Genomic DNA, 19,110 nt, shown 5'->3' with positions numbered 1-19,110 from the left:
TCACTACCCAATAGGTATGTTGGGGGCGGGGCCTCCGTGAGGGCCCGGCCTCCTGTTCGTTCTCCCCGCCTCCAGAGGCTCCGGGTGAGAAACGGGGGAGACGCGCGGGGCGGAGCTTGTGGAGGAAGATGGCTGCCGCCCGGGGGTTGTCCCTAACGGCCGCGACGCAGAGAGCGGTCACTCCCTGGCCGAGGGGCAGGTATCAAGACTAGAAAGGCACCTGGAAAGGGTGTTTGGTTCTGCGCCTCTAGAACAAATGGGAAACCAAGGCCTGTGGGGGAGGTGAGGGTTTGGTGGGAGGCCGTCCAGGTGGGGGTCACCAGGTTTAGCGTGAGGCGCTCCAGGTCAAGGGTTGTCAGGTGCCCCTTCTGCCCCCGGGCTTACCCTCCCTTGCGCGCAGGCTCCTCGCGGCCTCCCTGGGACTCCAGGCGCGTCGGGAAGCGTCGTCCTCCAGCCCCGAGGCCGGCGAAGGGCAGATCCGCCTCACGGACAGCTGCGTCCAGGTAGAAGGCCGGACGCGGGGCGGCGGTACCCAGGCGATTGGCGGGAGCAGCGGGAACTGCTCTTCACTCAGCCCTTTAACTCCCGTTGCCCGCTATTCCTGATCCCCCTTCCTGCATTTCAGAGGCTTCTGGAAATCACCGAGGGGTCAGAGTTCCTCAGGCTGCAGGTAGAGGGAGGTGGATGCTCCGGATTCCAATACAAATTTTCACTGGATACAGTTATCAACCCGGACGACAGGCAAGGAGGAAGGGATGGGTTCCCAAAGGAGGTACAGGAGGGATAAAAGTGTGTATAGTTTAAGGTGCTAAGTTATAGGAGCAAAATTGGCCTGCCCAGGTCCATTGGGTAGTCGGTAGAAAGTCAGGCCGGATTAGATTCCAGGCTTAAGTCCCTAAACTTTTCGCAGTATTTATTCCATTGAATCACTTTTGCCTAAAAGAAAATCAGCACGTGTTAAAGGTAATCGGGAAGCTCCCGCTGTACTTTAGAAAACAGACGGTGTGCACCTCTGGGCTCAGGGAGTGTCTTTTTTGTGTTTGTGATACTCTTAATGCTTTCCTCCTGTCTTTTCAGGGTATTTGAACAGGGTGGGGCAAGAGTGGTGGTTGACTCTGATAGCTTGGCCTTCGTGAAAGGGGCCCAGGTGGACTTCAGCCAAGAACTGATCCGAAGCTCATTTCAAGTGTTGAACAATCCTCAAGCACAGCAAGGCTGCTCCTGTGGGTCTTCCTTCTCTATCAAACTTTGATGCGATGACTGGTGACTCTGAGACTGTCACCAGTTGTACCAATTTGAAGAACCTGGAATTAGTAGAATTCTAGAGGTTTCCTTCTAATCATGTCCCTCTCAATTTTATTTCCCACAGTCCAGGAGTGTTGTGTTTTGCCACTATTATTTTCAGAACGTGAAGATTTTGGCTTAATTTTTCCCTCCAACTCCCCTCAGTGCTAAGGCTGAGCCTCCAGATGCTGTTACCTCAGATTTAATCACTGGTTGAAACTCCGTATAATCTGTAGAGCTTCCATGGCTCTAAAATTTGGAATTAAATTATCTGGCCTTAAGAGCTGCTTGTATATATGTGGATAGCTATGTATAAAAGCTTCATTTTAAAGAAAGTTCTTATTGTGTTGTGGATCAGGATCACAGGTCGGGTAGCTTGGACACCATTATTAGAGGATAAGAAAAGTAAATGAAATGTTCTCTTTTTCATTTCACCCTGCCAGTATGTGCCACTTTTCTTTATTGTCTATGCAGCCCATTCGCCACTTCCTATTTGATGGGACAGATACATTTTACTCTCATACTTGTGGATCTGCTAGGAGTCATAAAACCAAGAGCCCATTGCCCAGAAAACTTGGACCAAACCCTCACTGATACTGAATTGTTTCAAAAATAGCCTCCCTACTCATAGAGACATTTTAAGATTCTGTGACAATTTAATGACTGAATCTTTTTAGGATATGTTGCTTCACCTGCCTTCTGTTGTAAAATGGCTCTGGTCTCATGCACAGCAGGAAGTGATCTCTTTATCGTTATAGGTAATAGATTCTTAGGAACCTTTTTTTAGATTGGATTGCCAGATGAAATGTAGGATGCCCAGTTAAATTTGAATTTCAGGTAATTAATTTTTTAGTATGCCTATGTCTCAAATATTGCATATACTAAAAAATTACTATTTGAAATTCAAAATTAGGCATCCTATATTTTTATTTGCTGATCTTGGCAACTCTAGGGTCACCAAACAGCTTTTAAAATCACAAATTCTGGTGAATTAAAGTACTTGTGTAGGTGTGGCACTTAAATAGGATTTGGAGCTTGAAATAATCCTATTCCAGTGCTGCGGAGCTGTGTGGACAGACAGTGAAAGAAAAACAATTCATCACCATCACCGCACCGAATGATTTATTAATACTGATGTTGGAGAAACTACAACCAAGTTGATTCTGGAAGAGCTACTGGTTAAATCCATCTTTTGCTTGGGAGCCTAGAAGTTTGTTACAGCAAAGACTTGCATTTCTGCACTGGATTGGAATTAAGGTCATTTAGTAAGAATTTCCTGTTTAAAAAAATGGAAATAGAGTTTAAAAAAGATCTGAGACAGAAACTTAGATACATTTCCAGCATGGCAAAACCTAGGAGTTAGAGAAAACAAACCTATCATGCAGTTAGAGGAGAGACGGGGACACTCAGAAGCCTGAGTACATTTCTTAGAGCCGATGGAAGGAGGCAGAAAGCAGCATACCATGGGAGCATCTGTGTGCACACATGACCAAGACAGTGCTGCCAGTACCTGCGTCTGATAGGGTTTCAGTTCGGACTACCTGTCCTTTCATCCTCCTTAAAAAGATTTTGCTACATTTTAAACATTAGAATCTATTCTTTAAGAATATTTTTGTGGGTTATTTATTGATTTGGTGGTTTTTAAAATTCTTGAGCACAAGCAGAATAGCTTTTGTTGCTAAACCAATCGATTAAATTACAGTGGTCCACTAGGCAGAAACAGAGTCCCTTAGAATGCAGAAGCTTATATGTGAGCATCTACTGTTAATGGGAGAATTGGAATTTTATGTTTAGAAAAAGGCAGATTTGGGGCTGGGCATGGTGGCTCACGCCTGTAATCCCAGCACTTTGGGAGGCCAAGGCAGGCGGATCATCTGAGGTCAGGAGTTTGAGACCAGCCTGGGCAACATGGTGAAACCCCATCTCTACTAAAGATACAAAATTTAACTGGGTGGCGGACACCTGTAATCCCAGCTACTCGGGAGACTGAGGCAGGAGAATCACTTGAACCCGGGAGGCAGAGGTTGCAGTGAGCCAAGATTGCACCACTGGACTCCAGCCTAGATGGCAGAGTGAGACTCCATCTCAAACAAACAAAAAAGGCGGATTTGGGAAAAATCATGTTACTTCACACTGAGAAAGCTTCATGGGGAAACCAGAAGTGGCAGCAATAAATCTCCATTGGAGGGTGGTGACTTAAGAACACAGAGCATGGGGGAATGATAGCATCGGGGCCACTGGGCAGTTTGTTGAGAATAAACAGTATACATGGTAAAATGGGTTTAGGATCTGCTGCAGGCCCTTTCTGACCAGATGTGTCTTCTTGGTGGCCCGTAAAAGTCATTTTCACAAATTTTGCTCACTGCACATTCATTTAGGAAAACTTTGTACTCTTCCAGGTTCAGTTGGAAGATCTTATGCCTTCCCATTCTTTGGAGGGGAGTTGTCAAGGCCTATTTGTTGCAGAATTGGCATTAACTTTTTATGCAAGCCAGTGCTGGGGCATCAGGTAAGAACCAAAGTCAAGGGAGCTCTAAATCTGCTTTATATTGTGAATGAACTTAATGTTGTTTTTCAAAGAGAAGGTCTCTTGGTCAATGCCCAGATCTTATTGTGGTACCATACTTCAGTTATGTGATGACAGTGACCAACGGTATGTAAATTATGTGTCCCATCCACTCTTAGTTTTGTTTCTTTTTTTTTTTTTTTGAGGTAGGGTCTCAATCTGTCTCCTAGGCTGGAGTGCAGAGGTGCAGCCTCTACCTCCCAGGCTCAAACAGTCCTCCCACCTCAGCCCCTGCAAGTAGCTAGGACTACAGGCCACACCACCAAGCCCAGCTACTTTTTGAATTTTTTGTAGAGATGGGGTTTCACCATGTTGCACAGGAGTCTCGAACTCCTGGGCTCAAGCAATCCTCCTGCCTCAGCCTCCCAAAGTGCCAGTATTGCAGGTGCAAGCCACCCTGCCTGGCCCACCCATAGTTTCTTGGTATGAGAATGTTGACTGATTATAATGAGTAGGAGAAAAGAAGTTGGGAAGTAAAAGATTAGGAAGGACTACTAAAGTAGGTGTTCAGGAAGACTCTTCTTTCTATAACTTCTGAGAATCGAGCTCTGTTCTTTTGTTGTTTGTTATAAAGCATTAGAGTGCAGGGGTGGCATTTGGCAGGATCAACCTGGTATAGGGAAGTGGGCAGCGCTGATCATGATGGTACAGAAGCTAATGTTGTGCAGCCGGCTTTGGGCAGGGCCTAACACTGTTCACTGCATGTTTGTCTGAAAGGAAGGAATCTCTTCTATTTTTCTTCATATCTAGCACTGATGTTTATGATTGCTCTTTTAAAATCCATATCTGCCATTCTTCATAAAAATGCCACAGGGCTGCCTAACAGAAATTTGTGTTATGGAATTTTGACATAATTAGCACCTGGCTTTAGTTGTAAATTATAGTCAGATAAATATATAAAGAGAGGGAGCATTTAAGCAATCTGTGGCCAGCAACTGTATTTAAAAATATTTTATTTTTTTTGAATAGGTGATACATATGGTACAAAATTCAAAAGAATACAAAAGGAGATACAGTGAAAAGTCTCCCAATCCTGTACCTATCCACCCTGTCATCCTTCCCACAAACCACCATTGTTTCTAAGAATTTATCCTGCAGATATAATCCCATAAATTAATGTGAAATATGCACAAGAATATTCATTACAGCATTATTTATAGCAAAAGAAAACAATGGAAATGTCTGTCAGTAAGGGACTGATTAAATAAATTAATGGTTTATCCATTCAATGGAATAGTATACAGCTATAAAATGAAATGAGGCAGCTCTACTTGCAAGTATAAAGCAAAAAAAAAAAAAAAAAAGCCAAGTGCAGAACAGCATGCATAGTATGCTATTTGTGTTTTAAACAAAGGAAATATGTACATATGCATGCAATATCTCAAGGTTGGGCAGGAAGGCGAAGATTGGAGTGTTGTGGGGGCAGTGGGAACAGCAGTTATGAAGGTGTAGTGCCAGCAGGATATATCTGGGGGATGGTAAGAAGTTCTCTGAATGGTGAGGTATAAGGCGAAGTGGCAAGGATGAGGTGAACAGACAACCGCTTCTCTTTTCCCATTCTTTAGACAGACAGTGTTATGTTACACGCTGTTATGCAACCCCCTTTTTCCCTTAATTTGTTTTGGATATCTTTCTTAAGGAATTTACAGCCACCTTTTTTAAGGGTTCCATAGCAATTAATTGTTTCTAATCTTTTGCTATTACAAATGATGCAGTAATAACTTCTTACATGTCATTTTATATCTGGTGAAAATATATCTGAAGGTTAAGTTCCTAGAAGTGGAAATTACTGGATCAAAGAATTAGTGCTTTTATAATTTTGAAGGGCATTGCCATATTGTCCTCTTCAATATGTACTTCTGGCAGCTATTATGAGAGTGCCTATTTCCCACATGCTTGCCAGCTAGGAGTCTTAACAAGCTTTTTGATATTTGCCAATCTGACAGTTTTAAAAAGGATCTCAGTATGATTTTAAGTTGCATTTCTTTTATTATGAGTGAAAGAATATTTTTACATGCGTAAGAGTGATTTAGTTTTGTCTGCTGAAAACATCTCAATTAGTATAGGGACATAGAGCAAATTATTTACGCTTTCTGTGTCTCAGTTTCCTCACCTGTAAATTGAGAATAAACAATAGTAAGTAGGATTATTGGATAATTAAATGAAATGTATGTATAGCACTCAGCACAGTGCCTGGCACATGGCAAGCATTCAATAAGTTATGTGATAGCTAATAATCAGAGGAGCAGGTAGGCTAGGGCAGATTAAATTAAGAAAGTAGCATTCACTTCCATGCTCCAGTCACATGGAGCCTTGTTCATTTACATTGCCACTCATCAGAGAAGTGCAAAGTCAGAGCTTTCCTTGTCTTAGTAGTAAAGAGTAATTTCCCATTGGAATCTATCATAGGCTATCAGCAGAGCTGGCCAGGGAGTAGGCACAGCTTCGTCTCTAATATTTAGACTTAGCCAACATGGTAAAGAAATTTGATTTGATATGAAATAAAAACAAGAACAGAAGAGACCAGATGTACATTTCTTTATTCCACCATGGTTCTGAACTCCCAGCTAGTTTGGGTTGGTGTGAGTCTCTGCTTGTAAACTCAGAGGAATGCCTGCCATCATTTTCTGAAGGGAAGGGGCAGGGGCTTCTGAGTAGAGGGGAAAAACAATATTGGAAATCTGACTTCTTCTGAACAAGACCACACTAGAAAATAGACTTTTTACTTTTAGCACATCAAACTGGTTTTCACAAAAGGAGAGCCCAGAAGAGGTTTGTTTCCTGTAAGAAGCAGTGTTTATGTAACAGAGGTCTTTGTAGATGGGTCCTCTGTCCCGTGGCAGCCCTTGCTGCTGGTGCACAAGGGCTATCACTGGGTGGATTTTGAATGTTTACAGCTACTGAATAATTTCTTTAGACATATAAAGCCTTGGCTCCCCTTTCTTATCAACTCCACATATTTTTCATAATGTCCTCTTGCTGCTTTCCCCAGGTCTTTGTTCTTCATTTGTGTCTCTTACACTCAACAAGCTAATATCAGTCTTGCTTCTCTGAGTGAAGGGATCTTCTGCCACTCCTTGGGGTCAGAGAATGGGCTACAGGTTGGAGGTGTGGCAAAATCAGGGCCCAGAACAGATTGGCTGAGTGGTGGTGATGGTTCTTGGGAGGCGCTGGAGTCAGTCCCCAAGCTTCCCCAAATCCTTTCTTGCTCCACAGATTTTGAAGGACCTCCCTAGGGCAGTTGTAGCCTCTGTCCCAGTTGTGGGATCATCAGGATGATGGTGGATTGTGGCTGGAAAGGGGTGTCTGCAGTGTGAGGCCACAGGGCCTTGCATGCTTGCACAGCTTGGGAGGGTGGATGAGGGCCATCCTTTGTTAAGCATCCAATAGCAAGGCCAGGAAAGGTGGTGGACAAGGCCTCATGCGGTGGCTGAAGCATTAAAGTGATTGGTGGTGCTTGAGCCAAGCAAGGGCATGGAGGCAGTGACCGAAGCTTACAGCCAGAGGCTAAGCTGGGAGAGATGAAAGCAGGCAAGGCTGATTGGGAACCTCTGGCCTGATGTCGCAGTGTCTTCCCAGCTAGGAAATCATCCTCAAGGCCCCTGCCTGTGACTGGAGGCCATTTCCAAGTAGTTGCCACACTGACCACTGACTGCTACTCCTTGGCAGTGCAGTGGGGGGGGCCTGCCTCGGCCACATATCCCGGGGAGCAGTGGCAGCGGTAGGAGCCCTCTGTGTTCTCGCAGTAACCGTGGACACAGAGCACAGCAGGCCCGTTCAAGTCATCACACTCATTCACATCTAAGAGGAAACAAAGGAGAGAGCTGTAGGGAGCCCAAGTGCCTCTGCTGGCTGCCTCCACCCCTCTGGTTACTAAGCCCTGGCCCCTGTCCTGGAATGAAACCCTAAGTGTGACAGCCAGAGGCTGAAGTCACTTCCCAAAACCAAGCAACTCAAGGACAAAGCAGGGGGCAGCAAGCTCATACCATGCCCAAGACCGTGCTCTCTTGTCTTTGCCTTTTGTCTGGGAACCTGCACAGAAGCGGCTTTCTAAAGCACACAATTAGACCTTCCTTTGGCGCTTTCTTCCCTCCCAGCCTGATGCAGAAAGCCCCACTAGGAGGCAGCAGTGGCTCTTGCAGCCTTCCTGAGTTCAGGCGTCTCTGTGGGCAGTGGGCCAGCCTGACTCCTCCATCAGAATTCTACTCACCTACGCAGGCCATGTGGGCCGCATCCAGCTGGAAGCCCTCAAAACAGTCGCAGGTGTAGCCCTCCCGCACGCGCACACAGCGGCCATTCTCACAGCCGTTCAGGATGCCGCACTCCTCTGCCTGAAGCCCTTCGAAGCCGGCTGGGGCCTCTGGGAGGAGGGAATCAGAGAGAGAAGGAGGCTGAGGCCTGTGTCCAGACTCTCCCTAATGCTGGGACCCTCGCCCTCCTGGACAAAGGATGCCCCTGTGGAACTTTGGGGGTGGGGGCAGAAAGGATAATAAAATCTCATGGAAAGATGCTAGAACAAAAGGCAGTACTCTTGGGGAAAAAAAAGTGTGTGTCATTTTAGATGGGGAGAGGTGCTCTGGGCTTTAAATGAGGGCTCCAGGGAGGCTGAGACTTGCTGCTTCCACAGTGTCCGGCTCCTGCTGGGATTCGGTGGGTGGGGGAGTGTGTTGTTACATAGTTTTTGGGTTTGGACGTGGGATGGGGTGAGGTGTTTTGTTTAAATCTTCACATTGTGTTTTGGGGAGTGGGGAACAATTGGTAGCAGAGGGGTCTCGCTCAACACAAAGCAAAAAGTCGACCAGATCTCCCTAACCCTCTTCACTCTCTAAGCACCCCTTCACCCCATGGAAAACGCCCCACCCTGCCCAGCGGTATGGTCTTAGTTTGATGTGATAGCTTTGCCTGTGGTGGATACTGTGTGCATTGCACAGTGCTAGGCCTGACTTCCTCATTAGACTCCAAGGCTTGAGTGTTTGGATCGCACCATTCACAAACCGAGTCATCACAGTAGGCCTTTAAAGTCCTTAGAAAACCTTAATCCACATTTCAGGTCAGAAGTGTGAATGCTGGGTGTCCTTAGAGCAGGTTCTTCTGCAGCCTGTAGGTGGCGTGGAGGGAGAAAAAGACTGCAGCGAACAGCTTTCTCGCTGTCAGTCCCCACAGGAAGCTTGTAGGTTGGTTGGGATAGGGGCAGCGTCCTGTACCTTTTTGTGTCCCTGTGATAGTTTATGACAGAGTTGTTAGGGTCGGACCTGGGCGTATGTACTTGTCTTGAGCGAGCTGTGAACGGGGACCTCTGGCTTGGTATGTCTTTCCCCTTCCCAGTTCCTCACCCTGCTGGCAATATGACTAGCAGGTGGAGGAGATGGAAGTGAAACAGCTTTGGCGCCCACCTCTTCCCCATTTTTGCAGCAACACAGACCTGGATGGCTGGCCACGTAGTGGGGCTGGAGTTCTGAGGGCTGCAAAGGAGACTCAAGGATGGGTGTGCGGTCCCCTGGGTGGCCGGCTGTGTTGGAGAAGGCAGGCTCAGGCACGGTGTCTTCAGGGCCCAGGTAGTTGTAGAAGGGGGCCCCGTCTGGGCCATAGATGCTGTAGTGCAGGTCATCAGGCCCGGGGCCATACTCATAGCCTGGCCGGAAGTGGACCCCGGCCTCCCGCTCTGCCTCAATGCGAGCCACGTTGCACAGCTGAGCATAGACCTCTGTCAGGGAGGAGGGAGAGAGGGAGCCGGGTTCCAGCTCCTGCCAGCTAAAGCCTGGTTGGCTTTGTCTCTGGGAGCATGCAAGGACTGGTACCCTCTGGGAGATCCTGGCAGCAATCCTCTCCCCACCTCTCCACTGCCCTACTTTGTCCCCAAACAGCAGGGATGGAAGACAGGGCCTGATTGCTCTGCTACTTCTTTCTAGATCCCCCTTCCAAGGTGAGGGTATCCCCCTCCCTGGGGCCTGGCCCAGCCCTGCAGGGTCTCCCCTTTGCTCCCCCTCACCAGAGCTCCTGGGGGGACACAGAGCACACTGCTGGCTCCAGGCCTCGCCATCCTGGCAGCAGCATTCCGTGTAGGTGGTGCGGTGCCCACGCAGGGGTTCACTGCATACATCATTGGTGACTTTTTTCCAGCAGACGTCCATGTGGATGTCGTGATCAGGGAGGTCCTCTGGTGGCACAGGGCACGGAGGCACATGAGCCCCCCAGCCCAGGTCCCCTTCTCCTGCTGCCCCACGCTCAGGCCCACTCACCCGTGCTGCTGGTGCTGTTCATGCAGCGCTGCTGGCTGAGGTCCAGGGTGAGCGGGGGGCTGCAGAAGCAGTGGAAGGAGCCCTCCGTGTTGACGCACTCGCCATTCTCACAGGCCAGGTCCTGGCACTCATCATGATCTATTGGGAGGCAGGAAAGGGTGGGGCGATGCCAAAGTCACCTGTCCACCGGCCACCCTCAGGGAAGAGGGTTTTCCTATCACTGATAATGAAGAGTTAGTGCCCTGCCTCCCTCCCCTCAACCCAGCCCAGCCTGGAAGGCCCCTCCCTGGGGACAATCTCTGACAGCCCAGAGCTCCTTCACCTGGGACCAGCCTGCTGCAGTGGGTGGCCTCCCTAGGAAGGGAGACTCTCAGCAATAATGGGACTGGCTGGCAGGGGCTGGGTGGGCCATTATTCAGCTGTGGGCCTGGGGTGGGGCAGGGATCATGTGTGTCCTCACCCTCACACTTCCTGTGGGAAGCATCGTAGTGGAAGCCGGGATTGCACAGGCAGACATAGCCAGGCACGGTGTTGAGGCACCGGCCGTTCGGGCAGAGGCCAGGCCCGAATATCACACACTCATCCGCATCTGTGGAAGGGCAGAGCTGAGGTGAGAGGAAGGTGAGAGGCAGTATGAGGGGTACCTAGAGCAGGGAATCCAAAGCCAGGCTGGGTTTGAATCCCAGCTCTGCCACTTACTAGCTGGGTGGCTTTGGGCAAGTTGCTTAAGTTTGCCATGCCTCTGGTTCCTACATGCTCCTTAACCTCTTAGAGTTGTAATAAGGATGAAAAGGTGTTAATATGTGTGAGGTGCTCAAAAAAGTGCACAGCGCGTAGCCAGCACCCAAGGAGAGCGATCTCTGTCTCCATCATTTCCTTCTCAGGACTAGCTTCAGGACTAGGATGCTGAGGGGCGCAGTACCTGGACCATCCTACTGTGAGTGTGGGTTCCCCAGAGTGTCCGGCCTCATCAGTGCGGCCAGGGAGATGAGCGCAGCCTCTGGCCTCCAGGGCAGTGCTCTCCACTCTGTCCCTGTGCCCACATGTGGCTGGGGGTGACAGTTAGTCAAGGCATCATAGTTTGTTTCTGGAGGTGCAGCCTTGGGAGAGTAGGGAAACTGAGGTGAGGCTCATGTGGACACTCCAAGAGCAGCTTGGGTCAGAACTTCCAGCTAACATTCTACAGGGAGTCAGCCCTGGGACAGAAAAGGTGGAGGCAACCTGGGAGGCCAGGGTTGGATGCAGAACTTCCCCAGGAACCCTGTGGAGGAGCAGGCTAGGGCCCATTCAGGTGAATGGAGTTTGGGGCAGAGGATGGAGCAGGAGGTTACCTGTGTACATGGTCTGTCCAAACGTCCAGGCTCCTTCCACAGGAATGTAGCCTTTTCCACTCGGGCAGATCTCGCTGAATTCAGCTATGTAGAGAGGTGCTTCAGCTCAGAGCGGGGAGGGCCTTGCCCCCTTCCTCTCTGCCCTTCTTTCCGTGTCACCTTGCAGAACTGACCCTTCGAGGATCTGGAACCCTTGGGGCCTTACCTGAGTCCTCAGACGGGCAGAGGTCACAGGCTTCTCCCCAGCTAGCGCCCTGGGTGCAGCAGCATTCAGCCTGCGTGGTGTTCTGGCCCAGGACGCTGGAGCAGGGCGCATGGCCATTCTGCCCAGAGTAGCAGTCCATGCGGGTGGGGGCCGGGGCATGGTCCCCCGTTGGGGCCTCAGGGATACTCTGACCTGTGCGTGACAGATGCTCATTACTGTCTGTTCATGACCCTCTGAGGGGTCAATAGTCCTTCGCTTTATTTCTTAAATTTAACATTTGTGTAGCACTTTACAGTGGAAAAAAATGCTGTTACCTGTATTACCTCACCGATGCTCTCGACAACCCTAAGAAGTGGCCTAATTATCATCTCAAGAAATTGAGGCTTAGAGAGGCTTGGGGCCTCACCACCACTGCGTGATTAAACTATTAAGCAGTGCGGCAGGGATCTGACCCCAGTTCCTCCTCACCGAAGCCCCTGCTCTTTGCGGTACACCACCCCGCCTGTCTCCTGTGATGGGCTGCCCCCAGTCCCTGGCATGCCATATGGGCAGCCCTGTGGTCCATTCTGCTTCACAGGTACCCCAGCCCCCTCACCCTTCCTTGTCTCCCTCACTTTCCCCCAAGGCAGTAAAAGCCGGCTGAGTCCTAGTCCAGCCTGGCGTGAGAGGCTGAACCCAGTAGCTCTCGGGTGGGGTGGGAAGTGGGAAAGGGAGAGCCCAGTTTAGCTCAGCTTCAAGTCCTCTCTCATCCAGAAGGTTCCCAGGGATTAGATGGATTCAGGGTCCCTCCAAGGCTCAATCTGTGGTCCCTGGGGTCATCCTCAGGGTTTCCTGAGCCTCCTCTAGGGTCGTCCTGGTTTCACTGCATGTGGCCCTCAGCCTCCTCACCCCTCCATGCACCAGGCCCCACCTGTACCTCCCTGTGCTGCCCCAGGCCCTGGCCCAGTGTCCCTCTCAGTGGCTAGAGGCTAGAAGAGGGATGCAGAGGGACACATTCTCTCTAAACCTCCGAGTCGCCATGGATAATGCATCTCCCAGGCCTCACCTCCAGCCCCCCGTGGGCGGCAGTGCCCCTCCTGGGCATCGTACTCCTCCAGGTCACTGGCGCAGAGGCACAGGAAGGAGCCCTCCACATTCTCACAGAGTGCGGCCCCACACACCGCCAGCATAAGCTCACACTCGTTCACGTCTGCCAGGTGTGAGAACAGGCTCATGGGCAGAAAAGAGGCAGCCCGTGCCCCTTGCCCCCGACTCCGGCCCACTGCCCCCAAAAGAAGCAGGCTAGGCCTTGGGGAAGAAGCAAGAGTGAGTATAGATTTGCGGGGAGGAGGAACCGATGGACAGAGGGCATGGGAAGGAAGACAGAAGGAGAGGAGTGGCAGCAAACGGTCACAGAAGTGCGCAAAGAGGAAGGGTTACCCCTCAGTGCACATTCTCCAAACCTCCTGCCTCCTGAGGCCCTGAGGCTTGAGGACACCTGCTGTCCTGCTGGCAGAGTGCAGCTGTGCTTCCCCTTACCCACCCGGCCCACATGCCCCTGGGCGGGGAGTTGAAGTCTCTCTCTTCTTTGAAGCCTCCCTTGCCCATGCTCTGAGGACCCATGATGGAGCCACGTGACCAGGACCAGTTCAGGAGGAGGACCCCAGGGCCTTCCTTTCCCTGGCCCAGACCGTGGGTAGCCCACAGGCTCCTCACCTACACAGTCCCAGCCTGAGGGAGAGATCTCGAAGCCCTGGTCACAGAGGCAGCGGAAGGAGCCATCAGTGTTGTCACAGAAGCCGTGGCTGCCACACATGGTGTCGTTGGTGCACTCGTCTATGTCTGCGGGACAGTGGGAACCACAGTAGAGGGTGTGTGCGTGTGCGTGTGTGTGTGCACTCTCTCACACACACGCACACTCTCTCGTTCTCTGCTGAAAATACTTATTCGACTTATTGGCACCAAGACCTGTGAAAAGCAGCCTCTCAACCCTGTTAGGGATAAGAAAACCCTAACATTTACAGTCCTGTGGCATTTTTCGTAAGCTCTGCTGGATGGAAAATATACAAACTACAATCAGCTGCAAAAAAATCGTGTCCTCAGGAGAAAATCATGTCTCGCTCAATATATGAAAAATAGGTTTTCTCAGCCCTCTCTGTTCTCTCTCCTCCCTCCCTACTCACCAATGCAGTCTCCGTTCGGGGCCATGTGGAAGCCAGGCTGGCAGCCCAGAACACAGCGGTAGGAGCCAGGGCTGTTTTCACACTTCCAGGCGCCACACACCGGGTCTCCGTAGTCCTCACACTCGTCGATATCTATCCCCAGAGCCATGCCATGAGAGAGGACAGAGATGGCCAGGTCATTGCTCTGGTGCCACAGGGTCAAGCCCCACAACCTCCAGGGTTCTTGATCTGTTCCAAATGACTGTGCTCATCCCAACCCCAGCACATCAAGGTCAGGACAATTTCCCCTGCCCCTGCAGGGCTGAGCATCTGGGAAGAGAACCGTATGCTATTTAGGAAGCAGTGAGCTCCTAGCCTTCTGTGACACTCCCTTTCCTCCGCCGCCCCATCTGTCTCCTATCCCTACCAGCACAGCACTGTACTTCTCTTTACACGAAGCCTTCAGCATAGTGTATTACAGAGAGCTGTCTTCATATCTGTCTCCCTTGCTCAATTTCAAGATCGTCCTTAACTGTCTATTTGTCCTAGCAAAAGACATTGAGCATAGCAGGTGTTTAATGTCTATTGAATCAATTTGGCCTTTAAAACTAGATTGTGTGCCGGCACGAAGATGCTGGTTGTCTTCATTTTGTCATCCTTGGACAGCCCCTGAGCCCTGAGTCTCAATACATGCACTATTTGTTGGACACTGCATCTGTGGAAAGTGCTCTGCTCCACGGGAGCCGAGGACCAGGCAGGGTAGAGCCGGGCAGACATGGGCAGAGCCCTGTCCCCTCCCCCTAGAGCCCTTACCCACACACTCTCCACTCTCCGGGGAGGGCTGGAAGCCAGTCTCACACAGACAGTTGAAGGAGCCCTCGGTGTTGACACAGTGCCCTCCCAGACACAGGTCTGTGGCGGCACACTCGTCCACATCTACAGTAGAGATGGCTGTCAGCAGACCCAGCCATGGGTCCCTTCCCTGTTAGGGTCCTGTGTACCTTCCTCTGGGCCCTGAGGAGCCCATAGGAGAGGCAGGGAGTGGCTTATGTAGGAAGGGGCTGGAAGCCAGAGGCCAGGCTGTGGGAGGTGGGTGCCGGGGTGAGGGGGGGCTCCTGGAACTGAAGCTCTGTAAAGGGGAGAAGTGACACTCGGAGTTTGGAGTTGCCTGCTGTCAACGTCGTGAGGAGGCCCTGGTGAGAGACTGAGTCCCTCCCTCGCTGAGCACCGGGCTTCCTCACATCACTCCTCGCTCCCATCTTCTCCTCCCTGGGCAGGGCCGTGAGCACTTGCTTTCCGTACTGGTATTAAAAGGGACACTACTCTAGTCTTAGCCTCTAGCGCCCATGCTCCTGGCCGGTAGAGGTAGCTGTGCTGGCTTCTCACCCAGGCAGCTGGTGCCCCCCTCTGCGCTGACGAAGCCGGGTGCGCACAGACAGAAGAAAGACCCGTGGCTGTTGAGGCACTCGCCGTGGGGTGCACAGTGCTCCTCCCCCATGCATTCGTTCACATCTGCAGGGAAAAGATGGGGAGTGGGTGTCTGCTGGGGATGTGCCTGCCTCCCTACACACTCATGCCCCCCAACCCCAGTAGGGTGACCTGGGTCACTCACCCTCACACAGGGTGCCATTGGCCAGCTGGAAGCCCTGGGGACAGAGGCACTGGTAGGAGCCTGCGGTGTTCTTGCATTCCCCTCCCCGGCAGCTGCTCTGGGGGTCTTCACACTCATCCACATCTGCAGGGCCACACAGGGGAGGAAGACAGCCGATGGCAGCACCTCCCAAGGACAGGAGCCAAGGGGGAGGTTTCCAGAGGACCTGTCACCTGCCTGCAGAGCTGGACCCACAGGGGCACCATCCCCTCGTGAGGCAGCACAGCTGGGAGAAGCTCATGAGCGACTCTTGGGGAGCAGGATGATGGCAGCTCCTCCAGCCCCAGCAGCCCCCCACCTGCTGGGCTTCACCATGGCCCTGACAGAGGGGCATCCCATTTGTGTCCTTTCCCACATGGAGGCTCATACCTTCACAGGAGTCACCCAGGGGGCTGGGCCGGTAGCCCCCATCACAGTCCTTGCAGGAGAAGGAGCCAGCCGTGTTGGTGCAGACTCCCGAGGGGCAGACTTCCGGGAAGGCACACTCATCTAGGTCTGCAGACAGACAGTGCTCACCCAGGGACCTAGGAGGGCTCCCACTCCCCGGGCGATGCAGGAACCTCACCGTGGCCTCCCTTTCTGAGGCCCTGGGGGCTTTCCTAAAACCCCCTCCCTAGAACACTCCCGGGACAGCCCTGCCCTCAGCTTCTCTCTTGTCTCTGTGACTGGATTTTCCTCCTGTCCTCACTCTGAACTTGGGGATTATGATAATATAAGCTCTTGCTGGGGCCAAATCCATGTATGGGGTCCTCTAGCCTAGCCTGGAGCCCCTCGACATCAGCCCCAAACTGGGGACAAATGAAGTGTTCTTCGGGAGGTAAGACTGCCTATATTCTGTCCCCTTCCACCACTGCCTCCCCAGGGTTACCTTCACAGGCAGTGCCGTCTTCATTCACCCAGTACCCACTCTCGCAGGCAGAGCAGGTGAAGGAGCCCTCTGTGTTGAGGCAGAGGCCTGTGGGGCATGAGGCCCGGTTGGCACACTCGTCCACATCTGAAACAGGGCATTGCATTCTGTGTGGGACTCTGCAGGACAGACAGGCCAGGACAGCCAGAGACTGGTGGGTAGGCAGGGGTGGGGGAAGGACAGGTCTGGGCAGGGATGTGTTAGGTCAGTGTGGATAGGGATGCAAGGCCAGAGGTGGATTCAGGGCGCCAAGCGTGGTGTGCAGAGGGGAGGGAGCCACAAGCTGGATTGGCCTGTGGAGAAGGGGTACTTCAGCATCTCTGTACCTTGGCAGCCCTTCTCATCTGAGGTGACCTCATAGCCCTGCTCACAAGAGCATCTGAAGGAGCCTTCTAGGTTGGTGCACTTTCCATGGGCACAGACCCCGGGGGTCAGACACTCATTCACATCTGTGGGAGAGAGGTCCTAGATGGTGGGCTGGGCTCCTCCCCGTGCTGCAGCCCCCGCTGGCAAGCTCCAAGCATCTCAGTTATGAGGCCGGGAAACCAGCCTTCAGAGGGGCCGCAGGCCACCCGGGGGAGGCCATGAGGCCATGTTCCCTCCTCCCACCTAGGCAGGGCAGGGTGTCCTATCCCCCGGGCTCACTTCAGCCCTATCTAGTAACTCAGAGCACTCTGCATGTACCCACGCAGGGGGCCAGGTCCCCCAGCCCTGGGGCTGGTTTGGCTCATCTGAGGATACTTGGAAGGATGTGTCCAAGACCCTTGACTCCCCTCACCGTGTGTGCCAGGAACCCTACATGACCTCCTACCTGCCAACCCAACAACCCACGATCCCAACCCAACAAGCAGCTTCAGAGGGTGGGCGGGCAGTGTGGAGAGAGGCCAGTCATGCCGAGGTGGCTGAGTGGCAGCCTCAAGGGCCTGGGAAACGTCTGCCCTCTCCAGAGCCTCAAAGCGTCTATTCAACACTCCGTCCCTCCCAGCATTCTGAACCCGAGCCTTTCTTCCTGAGGGGGCTGCAGGAAAAGAGCACAGGCCTCCTACTGCAGACCTGCTGCCCTTCTGAGGGAGGAGCACCCCGCTGTGCGGTGGGCGGGCTGTTTAGACGCTGCTTTAGAGGTGCAGAAGAGCAGGAGACCCCTCCTCCCTGGAAACTGCAGAGGGGCCCCATTCTAAGACCCTTAGGCTCCTCGCTCCACCACAGCATCCAGCTACTGAAGCTGCTGGGACTTTGGGCAGTCACTCCAGAATGAATACGGCCAATGAGCAGAAAAGGGCCCCACCCTAGCTGATTCAGAGGGCAGAGCCCTGGTGACTTGTGCCCAGCGTCATCTGGGAACCCAGCTAGATCATGGAGGACAACAGCCTCCAAGCCACCTCCCTCTGCCCACCTCTTTCCCTCTCCGTGTGTGGGCTCAACCAGAGGTCCCAAGGCCGAATGGCCTGCTCAGTGCCTTGGCCAGCAGCCCTCACCTACACAGCTCCCACTCTGGCCCCGGTAGCCCTCCTCACAGGCCAGACAAGTGTAGGAGCCGGGGGAATTGACGCATCTCCCATCAGGGCAGGTACCGGGGTGACGGCATTCGTTGATATCTGCAAAACAGCAGCCCCTCCCTTGGTCATCCCTGGGAACATAGCACATGGGTAGGTCTGTGACACAGCAAATCCTTGTCCCTGCCCTTGGTTGGGGAGAGGGATGGACAGACAAAAACTAGGAAAGAATGACAGCTGCCCTGTGTTCCCAACTCCACCTCTCACCCACTGTCCGGGACAAAAGAGGGAGATGGAATAACTTAAAAATTAAAAAGGGAGACTCCCTGGGTGGGTGCAGTAGGCTGTGGTTACCACCAGCTGTGGGAGGGTCAGAGGATCCACTGTTTGGGATGGGCTTTCATCTATCCCCTGGCGAATTCCTAATCCTTTAGAAGCAGTGACCATTACTGGGACGTGCTTGGCACAGCAGCTCACTGGATTGCCAGAGGTTCCAGAATAGATCATCAGAGGGGCAGCGAAGGCAACTTGGGCTTCCTTGCACCAGGAAACGAGGACCATGGAGGAAGCCCCAATCTTGGATATGGCCAAGACCAGCCCTGAGGCTGAGTGCAGACTGCAGGGTAGAGCTGGCAAAGCTTCTCTGCTGCAGAGTTGTCAGACATTTCTTCCAGCCAGGAATCACGTAGGGATCCTGGCACCCACTCTGGTGAGATCCAGGAAAGTCAGCCAGAAGGGGTAAGCCTGGACACCAACTGGACACCCAGGGGATGAGGGGACCCAGGAAGGGAGAGTGGCAACAGGAAGAGGAGGGAGCTAGTTCTCCCCGGAGCCGTGGAGAGGGCTCTTCCCCATGTAACCTGGCATATCATGGGCTTCATCATCAAGGCACCCAGGGGACCTGGACTGAGTGAGGGAGGTCCTGTCACAGGGACTGAACTCTGAGTCAGCACTGCCGGAGGACATTATGCCCCTCTGGCCCGGTATCAAGGCTCTGGCTCACTCTTCACAACAGGTCCATTGGCCAAGAAAAGAGGAGGGGTTCTTCTTCCTGAATGGGTAATTGTCATTCTCCTAGAGGAAGCATACCAGCTTATGCAGATTTAGAGGTCCTACTGCCCGAGAGGAAGACCTACTCAGCACCCATGGAGGAAGTGTGGGAGGCAGGCCTAGGGTCCGAAAATAGGCTTTCTGCAGAGGGACTAAAGCCAGCAGCTGTCACTGCAGGAGAGGACATGGACCCTAAAGGGGAGGGTGAAAGTGAGTACTCGCCGAGGTTGTTTGGTTTCCAGA

General features: G+C 52.2%; 2 protein-coding genes across 3 annotated transcripts in view; one reads left to right on the top strand and one right to left on the bottom strand.

Annotated features, from left to right (window-relative positions):
- Positions 1-70: 70 nt before the first annotated feature.
- Positions 71-1,718, top strand: ISCA2 (iron-sulfur cluster assembly 2). The gene is made up of 4 exons (XM_003902053.5): positions 71-199; positions 401-503; positions 626-741; positions 1,078-1,718. Exons 1-4 carry the CDS (start codon positions 129-131, stop codon positions 1,250-1,252), a joined length of 465 nt encoding a protein of 154 aa, XP_003902102.2. The 5' UTR covers positions 71-128; the 3' UTR covers positions 1,253-1,718.
- A 3,068-nt stretch (positions 1,719-4,786) lies between these two features.
- LTBP2 (latent transforming growth factor beta binding protein 2) overlaps positions 4,787-19,110 on the bottom strand; it is a 115,079-nt gene continuing 100,755 nt past the window's right edge. For both annotated transcript variants that reach the window (XM_003902048.5, XM_009211959.4), the window contains 18 exons: positions 17,800-17,919; positions 16,651-16,773; positions 16,286-16,411; positions 15,787-15,912; positions 15,379-15,501; positions 15,153-15,278; positions 14,580-14,702; positions 13,788-13,919; positions 13,321-13,446; positions 12,671-12,814; positions 11,626-11,817; positions 11,421-11,504; positions 10,550-10,678; positions 10,090-10,227; positions 9,840-10,007; positions 9,273-9,554; positions 8,061-8,210; positions 4,787-7,651 (listed from right to left, as the gene is read on the bottom strand). In XM_003902048.5, the coding sequence (XP_003902097.1) occupies positions 7,506-7,651; positions 8,061-8,210; positions 9,273-9,554; positions 9,840-10,007; positions 10,090-10,227; positions 10,550-10,678; positions 11,421-11,504; positions 11,626-11,817; positions 12,671-12,814; positions 13,321-13,446; positions 13,788-13,919; positions 14,580-14,702; positions 15,153-15,278; positions 15,379-15,501; positions 15,787-15,912; positions 16,286-16,411; positions 16,651-16,773; positions 17,800-17,919 (2,558 nt within the window). In that variant the 3' untranslated portion in view covers positions 4,787-7,505. The remainder of the gene's footprint in view (positions 7,652-8,060; positions 8,211-9,272; positions 9,555-9,839; positions 10,008-10,089; positions 10,228-10,549; positions 10,679-11,420; positions 11,505-11,625; positions 11,818-12,670; positions 12,815-13,320; positions 13,447-13,787; positions 13,920-14,579; positions 14,703-15,152; positions 15,279-15,378; positions 15,502-15,786; positions 15,913-16,285; positions 16,412-16,650; positions 16,774-17,799; positions 17,920-19,110) is intronic.

The sequence above is a fragment of the Papio anubis genome, chromosome 7, assembly GCF_008728515.1.
Source record: "Papio anubis isolate 15944 chromosome 7, Panubis1.0, whole genome shotgun sequence".
Classification (NCBI taxonomy): domain Eukaryota; kingdom Metazoa; phylum Chordata; class Mammalia; order Primates; family Cercopithecidae; genus Papio; species Papio anubis.
Note: the sequence above shows the minus strand (reverse complement) of the source record. Positions and strands in the feature narration are given on the sequence as shown.

Bases quoted from the DNA above. Each gene is read 5' to 3' on its own strand.
- ISCA2 (XM_003902053.5), top strand. From the start codon at position 129: ATGGCTGCCGCCCGGGGGTTGTCCCTAACGGCCGCGACGCAGAGAGCG. The intron at 504-625 runs GTAGAAGGCCGG...CCTGCATTTCAG, and splicing joins TCACGGACAGCTGCGTCCAG to AGGCTTCTGGAAATCACCGA. The intron at 742-1,077 runs GCAAGGAGGAAG...CTGTCTTTTCAG, and splicing joins GTTATCAACCCGGACGACAG to GGTATTTGAACAGGGTGGGG.